The sequence below is a fragment of the Ostrea edulis genome, chromosome 7 (assembly GCF_947568905.1).
Source record: "Ostrea edulis chromosome 7, xbOstEdul1.1, whole genome shotgun sequence".
In the NCBI taxonomy this organism is placed as follows: Eukaryota; Metazoa; Mollusca; class Bivalvia; order Ostreida; family Ostreidae; genus Ostrea; species Ostrea edulis.
This window is the reverse complement of record NC_079170.1, coordinates 44,866,580-44,881,061: the sequence shown is the minus strand read 5'-3', so window position 1 is coordinate 44,881,061 and position 14,482 is coordinate 44,866,580. Positions and strand designations below refer to the sequence as shown.

Below are 14,482 nucleotides of genomic sequence, written 5' to 3'. Positions count from 1 at the left end.
CTCTATTTGTATATTGCTCTCTACTTCTCATATTTCTCAAAAACAAGGTCGATTACCAACATTGATTTTTTAATATGTTTTACATCAAAGCTTCATTATAAACATAATATTATATCGAAATTTAAAAAAACCAATGATTAATTTTTTTTACCATCAACCTATCAATCTCTACCTTAATCTAATTTTCAGTTGAAAGATTTACTTGGTGTCAGTTTCGCAATGGATGCCAGCTCGTGACGGATGTGGATATAGAAAAGACGAAAGAAAAAATATAAATCCCAAGTGCTTTGGAACTTACCATTTTTCGTAGAAAAACATAGATATATCGATACATATAATACCTTTGTCAATACATGAGCATGCATAAAAGTTATTGAAATATAGAGGGAGTTAATATTACTGTGCAATACATAGTGATTGATATTCATTGTGTTAAAAGTTGCTACCCATATAAGTTTCTTTATGCGTTTCATGAATATTTCATTTCTCAATTAGAAGCTAATTTCATGTTTTCGCAAACACGTTGCCAATCAATGCATTAGGAAAAGTTCTTATTGAAATTTTCCTTCGTGGAGGGAGCTGAATATGTCTTAAACAGAATTTTAAAAAATGATTTTCCTGCTTTTGATTGTTTCAACACCGCATTTTTGCATCTCAATAACGATGACTGGCACACATACTATACACTTTCGGGGAAATTCCACGTATTCTGGAACTTTTACGTATCGGGGAAATGTATCTTCTTCTGACAGGTCTCTGTTGATATCAGAGTTAGCACCAGGAAAAGGAGACACATCCCTTCGCGTATGTGCTGCTGAATGTCACAGTAATTTGGACTGCAATGCTGTAGAAATTTGTTCATCTGCGACAGCAAATGTCTGTCGATTCAGCCGTAAAATAACCACGTCCCTGACTACTGGAAAGGATACTTGCTCTCGTTATGAATTGGTAAGAACATATATTGCAAAACCGTTTAAACAGAGTACCAAGTAGTCAGAAAATAGAAATGTAAGCGAGTTACGTGCTATGAATCAGGCTTTCCTTGTCAATAAGATATTTACAGTAAATCAATTCGTTTGAATAGTTTGAAGACAGTCACCTATTAATATTGGTAAATTTCATCTTAAACATGTTAAACATTGTACAGCCTATTATATCAAATATTTGTTTGCTGCAAAAATCTCATAAATTCATAGGGAAAACTAATTCATAAGATATGAATTACTTGTACATGTACACGTTCTATTTGATAAAATATAGACTTGCATGGTTTACTCCAAATGCCGATCAAAAAATGGCATACACAAGACTTATTTCATCTTACACTTGTGCTATTTCAAATTCGTGTACATTGGAAATTCACTGTTTAACTTCATTTACAGATATATAGTGGAATACTAATGTCATATAATCACCTGTGTTAACACTCTTTTGGATTATGGATAAACTGTGGATTACTTTGTTAGAAATTTATTCTTATTTGCATTGAAAGGACTAGTCTGACTCTGCATGCAACGTACCGTTTATAAGTCGGACATAAAGTTTTGGACTTTTTAATCCCAAAAAATCCGACTTATAAATAGACGAGCATATACGGTACATGCAAGCAGACCGAGTAGTTTTAATCAAATCAATGCTAATACTCATGAAATTAATTCTATGGCTATTTTGATGAATATCAATATCACCTTTACCAGGAACACACGTGTGGATGGGATTCCTACTTTGATCGGCGGAAGAATATTTGCCAATGCGTTTTAGGTTTGTATTCTACACTCATTACATAATAATTTAGTTAGTCCTCGAACTTTATATCTTCAATAGGGAAACAAAGTTTCTTAAACATGCACGCAATAAATTTCTCTCAAACGTTGTAACTGCCAGCATGGTGTGGTTATTCTCTTGAGTCTCGGATTGTGACGTCAGAATGTTATATCTAGCGTTATATCAGAAAGGAAAATATGAGGTTTATAATACATTTGTATTCCCCAATCATTTTTTCATGGTATTGGAAACATACACGTACATGTATTTTAGTTCTGCTGAGAAAGTGTCATGGAGATAGAATCATATACACTACCACGGATAACTCCGTTTACCTTATCAAGATATAGGGCTCACGGGGGTGTGACTGGTCAACAAGGGATGCTTACTCATCCTAGGCACCTGATCCCACCTCTGGTATGTCCAGGAGTTTGTGTTAGCCCAATTCTATATTTAGCATTGCTTATAGGAGTTATGGGATTGATCCCTGTTCGTTATCTTCACCTTTCATACAAATGACAGATAATAAATGGTGTCCAGATACGATGTTTGATTTCAACACCACTCTCTCTCTAAAAACCGTGAGAGACCTAAGTCATTACAACAGGTAGTAACAGTTCCATCGCCAAACGCTTGGTATCCAGTGTGAAAGTCGTGAGTCTTCGAAATGTCCTCCAAATCGGAAGTCCTGTGTCACAGTAGGTATGGTACACTAAAGAACCCTCACTACTCAATGATCGTAAGCGCCGCGCAATGACCTAAATTCAAAGCACTTTACCGGTCATGGTGACGTCTCAAAATGAGTGAAAATTTGTCGAGAGAGCCGTTAAACAAGATACAATTAATCAATCTCTTTCTAAATATAGATATTATATTTTTTTTTAGATTTATTCCCTGTCTAAATATTGTCTAATTTGCAAAAAAAAGGTAGAAAAGAATCAATATATATTGTTATATAGTGTGTAGAATTGCAACATATCAAAAATAAGACAACGAAGCGTGATGCACAACGGAAAGCGTTATCTGTATTCAGGATTAAATAAATACATTTAAAGGGGCTAAACATAATTCTACGATATAGAAAAATAGATGCCCTGAATTATCCTCATCATAAATAACGATTGAGTTAACTTCATAAATTGTCAAAGTATATGTTTGTTTTGAGAGAAAATTGTCTTTCATTGACAAATAATCGAAATCATTTTTTTTTCGAGGAACTTCACCTTCAATATTAACTATGTATACAATATTTTGATAAATAAGCTCCGTAAAACTCTGCCTTAACAGCTAGACGCTTCGTTTTGATAACCGAAGGTTAGTACCTTTGTATTTTTGTGCATATAGATTATAAGGATTGACATTAATTCTGGGGCATGTTATCCGGGTATACAACGGATTGGGCAGTTTAAGCTTTTTTTATCATTCGGTTCGCGGATTTAATATGTCCCAGAATTAAAGTCATTTCTTAAATGATTAAAAATACCAATGCTTAGATATTTTAATTCATGTCTGCATGTCTTTTGAAATATTTTTTTCTTTTAACATTCAGACGTTTTGCAACAGCATCAATATTTAAAATATTTTTATTAAAAGGCACAACAATCAATAATTAACGTTAATTACATGACTGAATGGATACGCGTGAACGATTACGGTAATGATCACATCTCATTAAAACCTTCTAATTACCCTCTAAACAAGGATGTGTGTATTGACTGTTATTGCAGTCTTTTTTCAAGCTGACATTTCGCAAAATCGTAATAATAATCTAATTTACAAAATTCAATACGATATATCGTCACATCGAATGCAGCCTGACGGGTTTAAATTGATACCAATTGTTAAACCGTTCTTTACATACTGACTTTGAGTACGGAGTGCTCCATTTACCTGATCAAAATGTTGGACTCACAGCAGGTGCGACTGGTCAACAAGGGATACTTACTTCGCGTGGGCACTTGATCTCCTGTGTTTGTTATCTACACCTTTTACATTGATAATGATTAAATTCAACAAAAGCTGAAACTTCCATGTGTGCACCGATATCAAGTGATCTATTCATGCCTACATCTTATAGGATTATATAAATAAATTATCTGCTATTATATACAGGTGTAGTTGTATGATAGTTTGTGAGAGTTGTGTGTGATGACTTTGGAAATTTTTTTTCAACATTGATTGATTTTATGTTGTTTAACGTTCATCTCGAGATTGTTTCACTCATATGGAGACGTCTCCATAGCCGGTGTGGGGTTGCAAAATTTAGACCTATTCTCGGCGTTTACGGCCTTTGGACTGAGGGGATCTTTATCATGCCACACCTGCTGTGACACGGGACGTCGGTTTTTGCCGTCTCATTCGAAGGACCGCCCAATTTAGTCGCCTCTTACGACAATCAAGGGGTATTGAGGATCTATTCTAAACCGGGTCCACATGGGATATTATAATTACTGTTAAGACACCTCGGTTATGCAATGATTTCTATTTGCATGATACCAGGACCCTGTCATATTCTAGATATGTGGAACAAAATACATTCAAATCTTTCAGACGATTGAATCATTTCTGATTTGAAATTATAAGCAGTGAATAAATTTGGTTAGCGTTATTTAAGATTGTGAATGTGACGCTGTTACGCCTTCGATCGGCAGCATGGAGATTCATAATGTGAAACTAGATGGGCAGATGTTCTTAGCCAACTGCATGAATTCTACTGGACACATTTGGACGGTAATTATATAGATAAAACACCACAACTATTCTATAGTACTTCATTTTTACACATTTCTTGGCAATGACTAGTGTAAAAGTACTGCAATCCATTCCCACACACCGCCGTGCGTTATGCTTCATATATCCCTATGAGCTCGAAATAAAAGGCACCACATGGTCGCCCACTTCTGCTTCATACTTCGATATTTTATTGAAAGTAGACATTAACGGCAAATTGACAACTCGACTGTATGGCAAACGGGATGATTTCAGATTCTCTATTGTCAACTTCCCATATTTATGTATCAATATTCCATTATCACCTGTATATGATGTTTATATCTCTCAATTGATTCGATACGCAAGAGCGTGTTCTGCTAATGGTCAGTTTTTAATTCGAATCAGGCGACTGAAAAACAAGTTGATGGTACAGGGGTTTCAACAGTCTCGATTGAAGTCAGCATTTCATAAATTCTATGGTCGTTATAACGATCTAATTCGTCCATACAACCTATCATTGGGTCACCTGTTGTCTGACGTGTTTCGTACCGATTAATTGGCCGTTCTTCGCAAACTGATTTTGAATACGGAAAACTTCACTTACTTGATCAGGATATAGGGCTCACGGCGGATGTAACCGGTCGACAGGGGGTACTTACTCCTCCTAGACACCTGATCCCACCCCTGGCATACCAAGGGGTTCGTGTTTGCCTAACTCTCTATCTTTGTATTCCTTATATGATTTTGTCTATGGATAACTCAGTTTACATGTACCTGATCAAGATATAGGGCTCACGGTGAATGTGACCGGTCGACAGATGATTCTTACTCGTCCAAAGCACCTGATGCTACTTCTAGTATACCCAGATTGAATAAAGCTGATTATTCTGATCCCCCATGTAATCTGTAGATGTATATTTAGACACCTTACATGAAAATATTTATACTGAAATTAGTTCGATAATTATAAATTTTGTTAGATGATACAGCGGAGAGTTGACGGATCTGTGAACTTCTACAGAGGTTGGGCAGAATATAAAAGTGGATTTGGTGACCTCAACTCCGAGTTTTGGATAGGTGAGTAATGGCGGGTTATGTATTTTGGGGTTATACCTCGAATCATTCATTTGAGGTTTAAATGCAAATTCACTCGTTGCACACAGGTAAAGGCGTACATGCGTACGGCTCAGATTTAAGGTAAATACTGAACCTAAGGTAGAGGTGGTTTAAATCTGACTTCATCATCAATCTTGAATATTGACAGAATCTTTGGATATTTTGGATTGTTTTTATGCGGATTCACTAATAAGAAGTGAACAAAATGGACAAGACTAATTAAACCCAATGCCATTTCATGATAACCAATTCTTAAATACATATTTTGGCTCATGAAAGTGCTGGTTTTAATTATTTTCAATTATAGATTAATCGTGAAATGGGTGGAAATATTTTGCAGAATTCGTCGGTGTCTCCTTTAAATAATGTTCAAATAAAATTGAGTCACTGCCTTACCTGAATTTGGTTGACTGTAAACGACGGTTTGAGATATACAAGTAGACAATTAACTTTAATATCATAGGATACCCATTATTTTAGACGCAACAATTGAGGTATGATTTTGCAATGTTTATATGTTATTCTGTCTTTGAAAGAACAATGTAAGTCGGTCATTAATACATGAAATGAATGCCCCACTAAAAAGACGTTTATAAAGGATTTCAATGTTTGAGTAACGTTTATACATTGAATTTGCAAGCAAAACTTTGTGAATAATGCAAAAATGGGTAGATATGGGTGTTTGGCAATATCCTTATTTGTTCGCCATCTTTTTGCTCTGGGTTTGTTTTCATGAATTTTTATTTGTCATCTTATAGCGTAACATTATTTCAGTTATTTTGTCTTCTTTGGGGGAAATCAGACTTTGAGTAATTTAGCTTTACAGGTACTTTGGTGTAGAATGTATTATCTGATTTCCCTCAAAATCTTATGTTGAAGATTTATTTCGTCATTTGGTATTGTAATAAATGACAATTTTTCAATCTCAATCTTTCTTTAGTTCAGATATTTTATGACAGCAAAAAACGAGCTACGGTGAGCAGAGTTTTGGGTAATAGAATCCGATAAACATAAATGGGTAGATATGGGTTTTGGGCAGTATTAAAACATTTCAAAATAGTTTTTCAAGCTTCTATAACAAATTTAACTGGGTATCCAAGATTTTATTTTAAAAAGTATTTTCTGCAAGATTATAAAGTTTGGATAGCTATTTCATTTGGTTTCCGATTTATTAATGGTCTTAGTGGGTGGTTTGAATTTGGTTTTGCGGCAATGTTTTCCCGTTTGGCACTTTTCTAAATTGGCATTTCCTCTTATTCTGTATGTATTTCTAATAATATCCTTTCGAGATTCATTAAGTTGAAAACAAATTGACTTTTCTAGTGCTGTCGACTTTGGCGACTTACTAGCTCTTGATATCTTACTTTGTGCAAGTCCGAGTATAACAATGTTTGAATAGACAACCACCAAAAAACGATCAATTCCATTATCACCTGCATTTAGTGTTTATACCTCTAACTCGATACGCAAGAACTTGATCTGTGTTTGATCTGTTTTTAAATCGAGGCAGGTTATTTCGTCAAATAGCGTTCTCCTTATCAAACCAAAGAGTAGTGAAAGAAATGATTGACTAACTTAGACCAATGTACGTTAGTAATATTTCTTAGAATTATCAGTCATGCATTAGCAAGGTGAAGATAACGAACAGTGATCAATCTCATAACTCATATAAGCAATACAAAATAGATAGTTGGGCAAACACAGACCCCCGGACACACCAGAGGTGGGATCAGGTGCCTAGGAGGAGTAAACACCCCCTGTTGACCGGTCACACCTGCCGTGAGCTCTATATCCTGATCAGGTAAACGGAGTTATACGCAGTCAAAATCAGTGTTCCAAGAACGGCTTAACAATAGGTATGAAACACGTCAGACAGCAGTTGACCCAATGCGAGGTTGTACTGACGAAGTAGATCGTTATAAAGACCATAGAATTTGCGAAATGCTGACTTCAATCGAGACTGTTGAAATCCCTGTACCATTAACTTGTTTGTCAGTAGCCTACCTCGATTTAAAAACTGACTATACGCAGAACAAGTTCTTGCATATCGAATCAGTTGAGATATATAAACACCATATGCAGGTGATAATGGAATATTGCTACATAAATATGGGAAGTTGACGATGGAGAGGCTGAAATCATTCCGTTTGTCATATATTTGAGTTGTCAGTTTGCCGGTGAAAGGTGAAAATAACGAACAGTGATCAATCTCATAACTCCTATGCGCAATACAAAATAGTTAGTTGGGCAAACACGGGCCCCTGGCCACACCAGAGATGTTAACATGAACCCCGCTAGAGAAAGCTTGGGCATCGTCTATGGTATTGTAAGCAACTACTTCGGAATTTTAACCCATGCCATTTATTTATTTCTTATATTTCGTATTATCACGTCACTTTCAATATTGTTCGTGATTAAGTACACATATTGATGTTTTTTGGGGATTTGCCGTACACCGGCCGTTGAAAATTCAACCATTGAAAATATAGTTTATAATTTTTCAAATAAATTATCAAACAAGAGGGCTATGGAGTGGAATCCACTTCCGAAATTTGATAAATAATGTACATCACAATGGAAAAAAAACCAATATTTAATGGATTATTTCCTAATTGGAGCATTGGAATATAAAACAATTCTATCTAAACGCAGTTCATAAGCAGAACATACCAGAATATTTAAAATGTCGAGTGTTTGACTACGGATTTCTCCGTTTACCAGATGAAAATAAAGAGTTCACGGTGCGCGTGACCGATTGACAGGGAATGTTTACTCCTCCAAGGCATCTGATCCCAACCCTAGTGTATCCAGTGGGCCGTCTTTTCCACCTTTCTATTTTGCATCCCTTATAGGAGTTATGAGATTAATTACTGTTCGTTATTTTCACCTTACAAATACAACCTGTCGTTGGGTTGAATGATGATGTTGACGGGTTTCACACCAATTTTTATGTCGTTCTTTGCATGAAAATACTGATTACGGATTACTTCGTTTACCTGATTAAGATATGGGGAGTTTACGACTGTGTGACTGGATACCATACGATGCTTACTCCTCATAGGCATATGGTCCATGTATGATGTGCCCAGGGCTCCGTTCTTAATTATGTAGTCTTTATACGACATACCAGAAATGGGAGGTGTCTAAGAGAAATAAACATCCCCTGTCGACCGGTCACACCCGCCGTGAACCCTGTATCAATAGTACATAGAATGGAATTACAAATATATGTAGTGGACATTAAAATGTGATGAAATCTTCATTCATTGCCTAGAACAGGATCATGATCGGTGTTTGAAAGTTTTCATCGCATGGCAACTGAAGTCCGGGTGGGTTGAATTAAGAGAAGGACAAACATCATATGATAAAAATAAACAAGGTGGATTTTTTGTTGAAAATGCATAAAAATGTTACATGTACATGTATATACATCTGAAATAATCTTGTTTGTGAGTCATGCGAAATATTCATTTTTATTTCAGTAATAAGCCAAGAACAATGATAAAAAAATGGAGATACATTGAAAAAGATTTAATCTGTATACTTATGCTTATTTACGTAATCATGATAATATTAGTTGAATTGTTTAATGTGAAAAGTGAAGGTAACGAACAGTGATCGATCTCATAACTCCTGTAAGCAATACCATATAGAGAGTTGAGCAAACACCGATTCCTGGTTATACCAGAGGTGGGATCAGGTGCCTAGGAGGAGTAAGTATCCCCTACCAACCGATCGCATCAACCATGAGTCCTATATCTTGATGGTGTGAACGAAGTTATCCGTAGTCAAAATCCATGTGCCAAGAACGACCTAAAATCGGTACATGTATAAAACAAGTAACACAGTAGTTGATCCAATGATATATTATATTGGCAAACAAGATTTTAATGACGACCATAGAAGTTGAGAAGTGTTTACTTTTAACCAGATTGTTGATGCCTTGTATCATCAACTTTTTTGTCAGTAGTCTTCCCTGAGTTTGTCGCATGTTAATCTTTTGGAAATCACAAAATTCTTTTGACCTCATTACTGCTTCTAATTGAATCTTAGGGCTAGATAACATCCGGTTATTGGTTAACAATGGTTATACAGTTCTCCGTGTTGAGTTGGAGGAATTAAAGGAGTCTGTGTATGCAGAGTATGACAATTTCTATATAGCAGGAGAAGACGACAAATATCGGATCCACGTCTCTGGTTACAAAGGAAATGCTGGTAAACTCACATCGTCTTTTCATTGCTAATCAAGAAAAACGAAGTTTTGGAGATTTCTATTAAAATAAATTGAATTGATTGGTTGCTTGCTTTAAATACCGTTGGTAATTGTTTTCCACCCATATTGTGTGGTCACCAGCTGTAGGTGAAGTGCCACAAATCTAAACATATGATTAGCGCTCAGGGTCGTAGTAGTCAAGGTATTTTAACGTGTCAAAACCTGAAGCGATATGAGACCTTTCATTTTAAAGTTCATTTAAAAAAAGAACTGTGACCAATACTCCTAAATGACAAGCGTTTTGGTAAAAGATGAACTACTACCTACGTAACTAGGTTAAGGGCTTCCATAGGAAAATTCAAAATAATCATGGGGTGGAAATGCATCTCAAATTCACGGATATCTTTACACTTGTTATGGTTAAGCACCGAAACGATTCTACCCACATATTTACTGTGATTGAGCTACCGTAAATTCCCCTAAAGGTAATTTCCCGTGACATCAGTAACACTTTATTATTGGAAAACAGCAAGAGGCCCTACTTGTGAACAACGGTTCAGGTTCAAACATGAAAAGTGTTGGGAGCAAATGCATGCTCAAACTAAACATGCTATGATTCAACAACATATCAACAGCCATCAGTGAATTCCCGGGGTTTTCCACATTCTTATATATTTTATATTAACGGTATGATATATTATATCATACCGTTTATATAAAAGACAGAAATTGCTCCCCGCACTATTCAAACGCATAAATATATCTAGATTATATATAAGAAAAAAATCATATTGTTTTATAGCAGATGAACCGGAACTTTGCCACTATTTCTGTAGTATGAGATTATTTATGTACATGAGGGCATTTTTAAACGAATCAGTCATTCAGATTAGGGGCGATTTCAAGGTCACAATATAATATTAATATTAACTTCGTGCATATTATACATTAAAAATTGAGAATGATTTGATACCATAAAGGAATAATATATATAATCATTTGACAAGATATGTTTTCACATACACACTTATCACTTGATAACAGTAGTAAATAACGACAAAATATTAAACACTTTCCCCGACGATACAACGATCAGAACATGTACGCTTTGACGTACTTTTTCAATGTAACGTCATATGGTGCGAAGTGCACAGAGGTACATTTATAACAACACTGTGATTTTTCTTGGATAACCTTAACAGAGCAGCGTATATTTACGTCTTGGATTTAAGGTGGTCATGACACACGTGAGATTCGAACTCATGACCATCCACTTATAGAGCGAAAACTTTAACACTTAGCTACCACAATCGGTATAATCATTTGAAATAATCTTTTAAGCATGAACATCTACAGAGAAAACATATGTCCTTAGCCACTAAACTTGATAGAACAGCTGATGTATGACATTAATTCATATTTGTTCAAATCATAGACCACTGTTGCTATTGCATTGCTATGACCGGCTTACAAAGTTTAACAGGGTACAAAATTAGAAAAAAAAATATTGTATTGTTTTTCTAAGATAAAATTAATCCGATTTTATCTTTGCGTCAGTTGTGACCTTGTGCGTTCATGTTATTATGTAATATATGTTACATTTTCAATTTCTGTTTGGCTATGCATGTACATGTGACTAGAAAGTAATCAGCTTTTGAAAAAAAAACACCGTGAAATTAATTTTGTTAAATACTAAAACTTAAAACAAAATAAAAAGAAAACACGAAGGTCTATGTTGAAAGTATGTAGATGAAGAGCTAAAAATATAATTAATGGTGAAACTTAGATAAGGTTAATTTCTTAGCAGGAACGCAAAGGGTAGATTTTAATTTTGCTTCGTGGTTAGGAGGTCGCGACATGGAGTCCTTCTCGTAGTGGGATTAGAGGTAGTGTCCGCTAGTTCTCAAATCTCTCAATTTGTCGAGATTTTTAAAACCCTAAGTCACGGCGGGCATTAGTATGATAAAAAAAACCCTCACTGATACGACCCAAAGATTACCTCTAAAAGATACGACTAGTGGCATTTCGTGTAAGGAATATCTGCACATGAACGTAAAACAAGCGAAAATATATTAATGTTGAATATGTTACACATATGAGCCATTCAAGTATGCAATTTTGATACTTTTATTTATTATCAAATGATACTAAATGTATTAGATAGCTGGTACCGGTGTCAGAAAGACCAATTATTTTTTTATTTTTTTTAATTTAAAAAGAAATCCCAAATCCCAGCCTTCTTCTGAAGCAGAACCCACCGTCACAACCTAGTTCTATTCCAAACCCTGTATGTGATGCGGTGAACATATTAAAATCCATTCATTTGTAAACAAAACCCATTGTAAGGATATAGAGTATACGCTCCGCGAAATCTCGGATTTACGTTGCTACACTATAAGCATGTCTTTCAGTGACCTGCGCTCAAACAGTGGAGAGGAGGTCGGGTGTACATTGCGCAAATCTCGAATTCGCCGTGCCGTGATTGTCTTTCAGTGATCTGTGTTGACAGTCAAATCAATGTATTGTATGTTCAAAGTAAATCATCGTCTCATGCGCCATCAAATAGTTTCAATTTTTTCACTCATCACTATCGTCCACTATCGTCCAAGGTTCATTTTATTTAATGATATCCTGAGTTATGATGATATATAAATTTACACTATGTTTTAGGTGATGGAATTTCATGTTCACTGCAATACTGCAACAATAATGCGCAGTTCACCACGTACGATGAGGATAACGACAGCAGTGCATCATCAAATAATGCTCAACTATGGAGAGGAGCGTGGTGGTATCACTCGGGCCATACCTCCAACCTGAATGGAGAGTATGGTAACAACAACCACGGACAAGGCATGAACTGGTATTTCTTCAAAGGATGGAAAAACTCATTGTCAGCTACCCGCATGATGCTTCGCCGTGCCTAAATCGTATCCGTGGACCATCAGGGTTACTCGATTGAAATAATGCTTTGTCATGACGCTGTACCGAGGACACTATATTGGATAAGCATGTGTTGAGCGACTTATTTGGAATTTTGTAGATTTACATTTTGTTTCCACTGTAGAATTGATCTATAATTTAAAGGAGCACGGGAAATGTGAATCATTTAATTATTGTTGCTTGTTCGTTTGTTTGTCCCGTCGAAAAGAAAATCGCTCATATTGAAACATCGCCAACTGTAGGTGAAGTACCAGAAATTTAGATGTATGCTTAGCGTTCAGGGCCGTAGTATTGAGTTTCGTTAACGTTACAACAAATCCCATGAGGATCCAAGTTAGAATAAGTCCTCAGTACCACTTGCTTGTGGAAAGAGGTGACAAAATGGGGCGATCCTTTGGATAAGACCGCAAAAAAAAACCAACGAGTTGCCGTGTTAAAGCCGGTGTGGAATGATAAAGATCCATCCCTGCTCAAAGGCCGTAGGCATCGAATATAGGCCTAAATTTTGCAACCCTTCACCAATAATGTTGGCGTTTCTATATGAGTGATAGATTCTCGAGAAGAACGTTAAACCATATCAAATCAATGGCGTGACAACACCTGTCGTGACACGGTACCTCTGCACTTCAGGTCATAACAGTGATTTGCACTTTTTGGCGAAGGAGCAATCACTACCTATGTTTGACGCGGGCATGGTAAGAGTAGAGCTGGATTTTAGGACCTCCCAGTGATGAACCTATCGCTCTACCACTAAGTCATCGCGACTGATTGAGGAGAGGAAGGAAATGATGGTGTATATGTATATGAACAAGTGAAGATAAAAATAGTGTAGAATAAACAAGTGAAGATAACGAATAGTGAACTAACTCATAACACCTATAAAGTATACAAAATGAGGAGAAGGGCAACACAGATCTCTTGGGTTACTAGAGTTTGGACCTGGTGTGTAATAGGAGTAAGCATCCCCAGCGAAACGGTCTTTGTTTTAGAAACAGATTAAGATATCACGCTATGCGAAAAAAGCCAGGAAACTGAGTTATAACATATAATTTATTTCGAAATAAATAAGCAGAAAACCCGATATTGAGGATGTCAATAACAAATTCTAGCATTCTCAGGTTCCTCATCTTGGTCATCATTGCTATCGTCAAAGTCAATTTCCTTTGATTATCAATTTGAGAATCATATAATTTATAAAACATTAATTTGATAAGTAAATCGTGTATCAGTTCTTGTCAAGTTTATGTGATTTATGATTACTTTGAATTCTGGGAGATTAATGTCGTGTAAAGTTATCGCAACAAGTAATATACTCGTCAAATATGAAACCGGAAGTAAACGTAAATGTAAATGATTGCATTTGATGTACTATAAAACGCAACGTCAATGTCGTCATATATATATTACAAGATATTTTTGACACGAACACAATCCTGAATTTAATTCCTGTGTATTGAATGATATACACTGTACGTATAACGTGTTCTCAATTATTATTCTTACACAGTTATACAAGTGGGGTGTTGTGCAATTTTGTGGATTTAAGATTAACACCAGCTAATTAAAGAAAATTGTAAATTAACCAAGACACGATGTATCTTCTCAATGTTTTCTCATTGTGCAATTTCGTCACTTCCTATGTCTCCAATTTCTTAGCAATAAGTAAATGCGACAAATTAGAATGATGCAGACAAATGTGCCAAGAAGAAAACACTACATGTGATTGTGACGGAG

General features: G+C 35.7%; 1 protein-coding gene across 2 annotated transcripts; it reads left to right on the top strand.

Moving 5' to 3' along the window:
- Positions 1–579: 579 nt before the first annotated feature.
- On the top strand, positions 580–12,916 carry LOC125655428 (ficolin-1-like). 2 transcript variants are annotated; one of them, XM_048885709.2, is made up of 6 exons: positions 580–948; positions 1,698–1,761; positions 4,379–4,494; positions 5,457–5,553; positions 9,646–9,807; positions 12,476–12,916. In XM_048885709.2, the coding sequence occupies exons 1-6, from the start codon at positions 610–612 to the stop codon at positions 12,730–12,732; spliced, it is 1,035 nt and encodes a 344-aa protein (XP_048741666.2). In that variant the 5' UTR covers positions 580–609; the 3' UTR covers positions 12,733–12,916. The 2 variants fall into 2 exon arrangements, with proteins under 2 accessions (XP_048741666.2, XP_056000515.1); XM_056144540.1 differs by lacking the exon at positions 9,646–9,807.
- Positions 12,917–14,482: the final 1,566 nt, after the last annotated feature.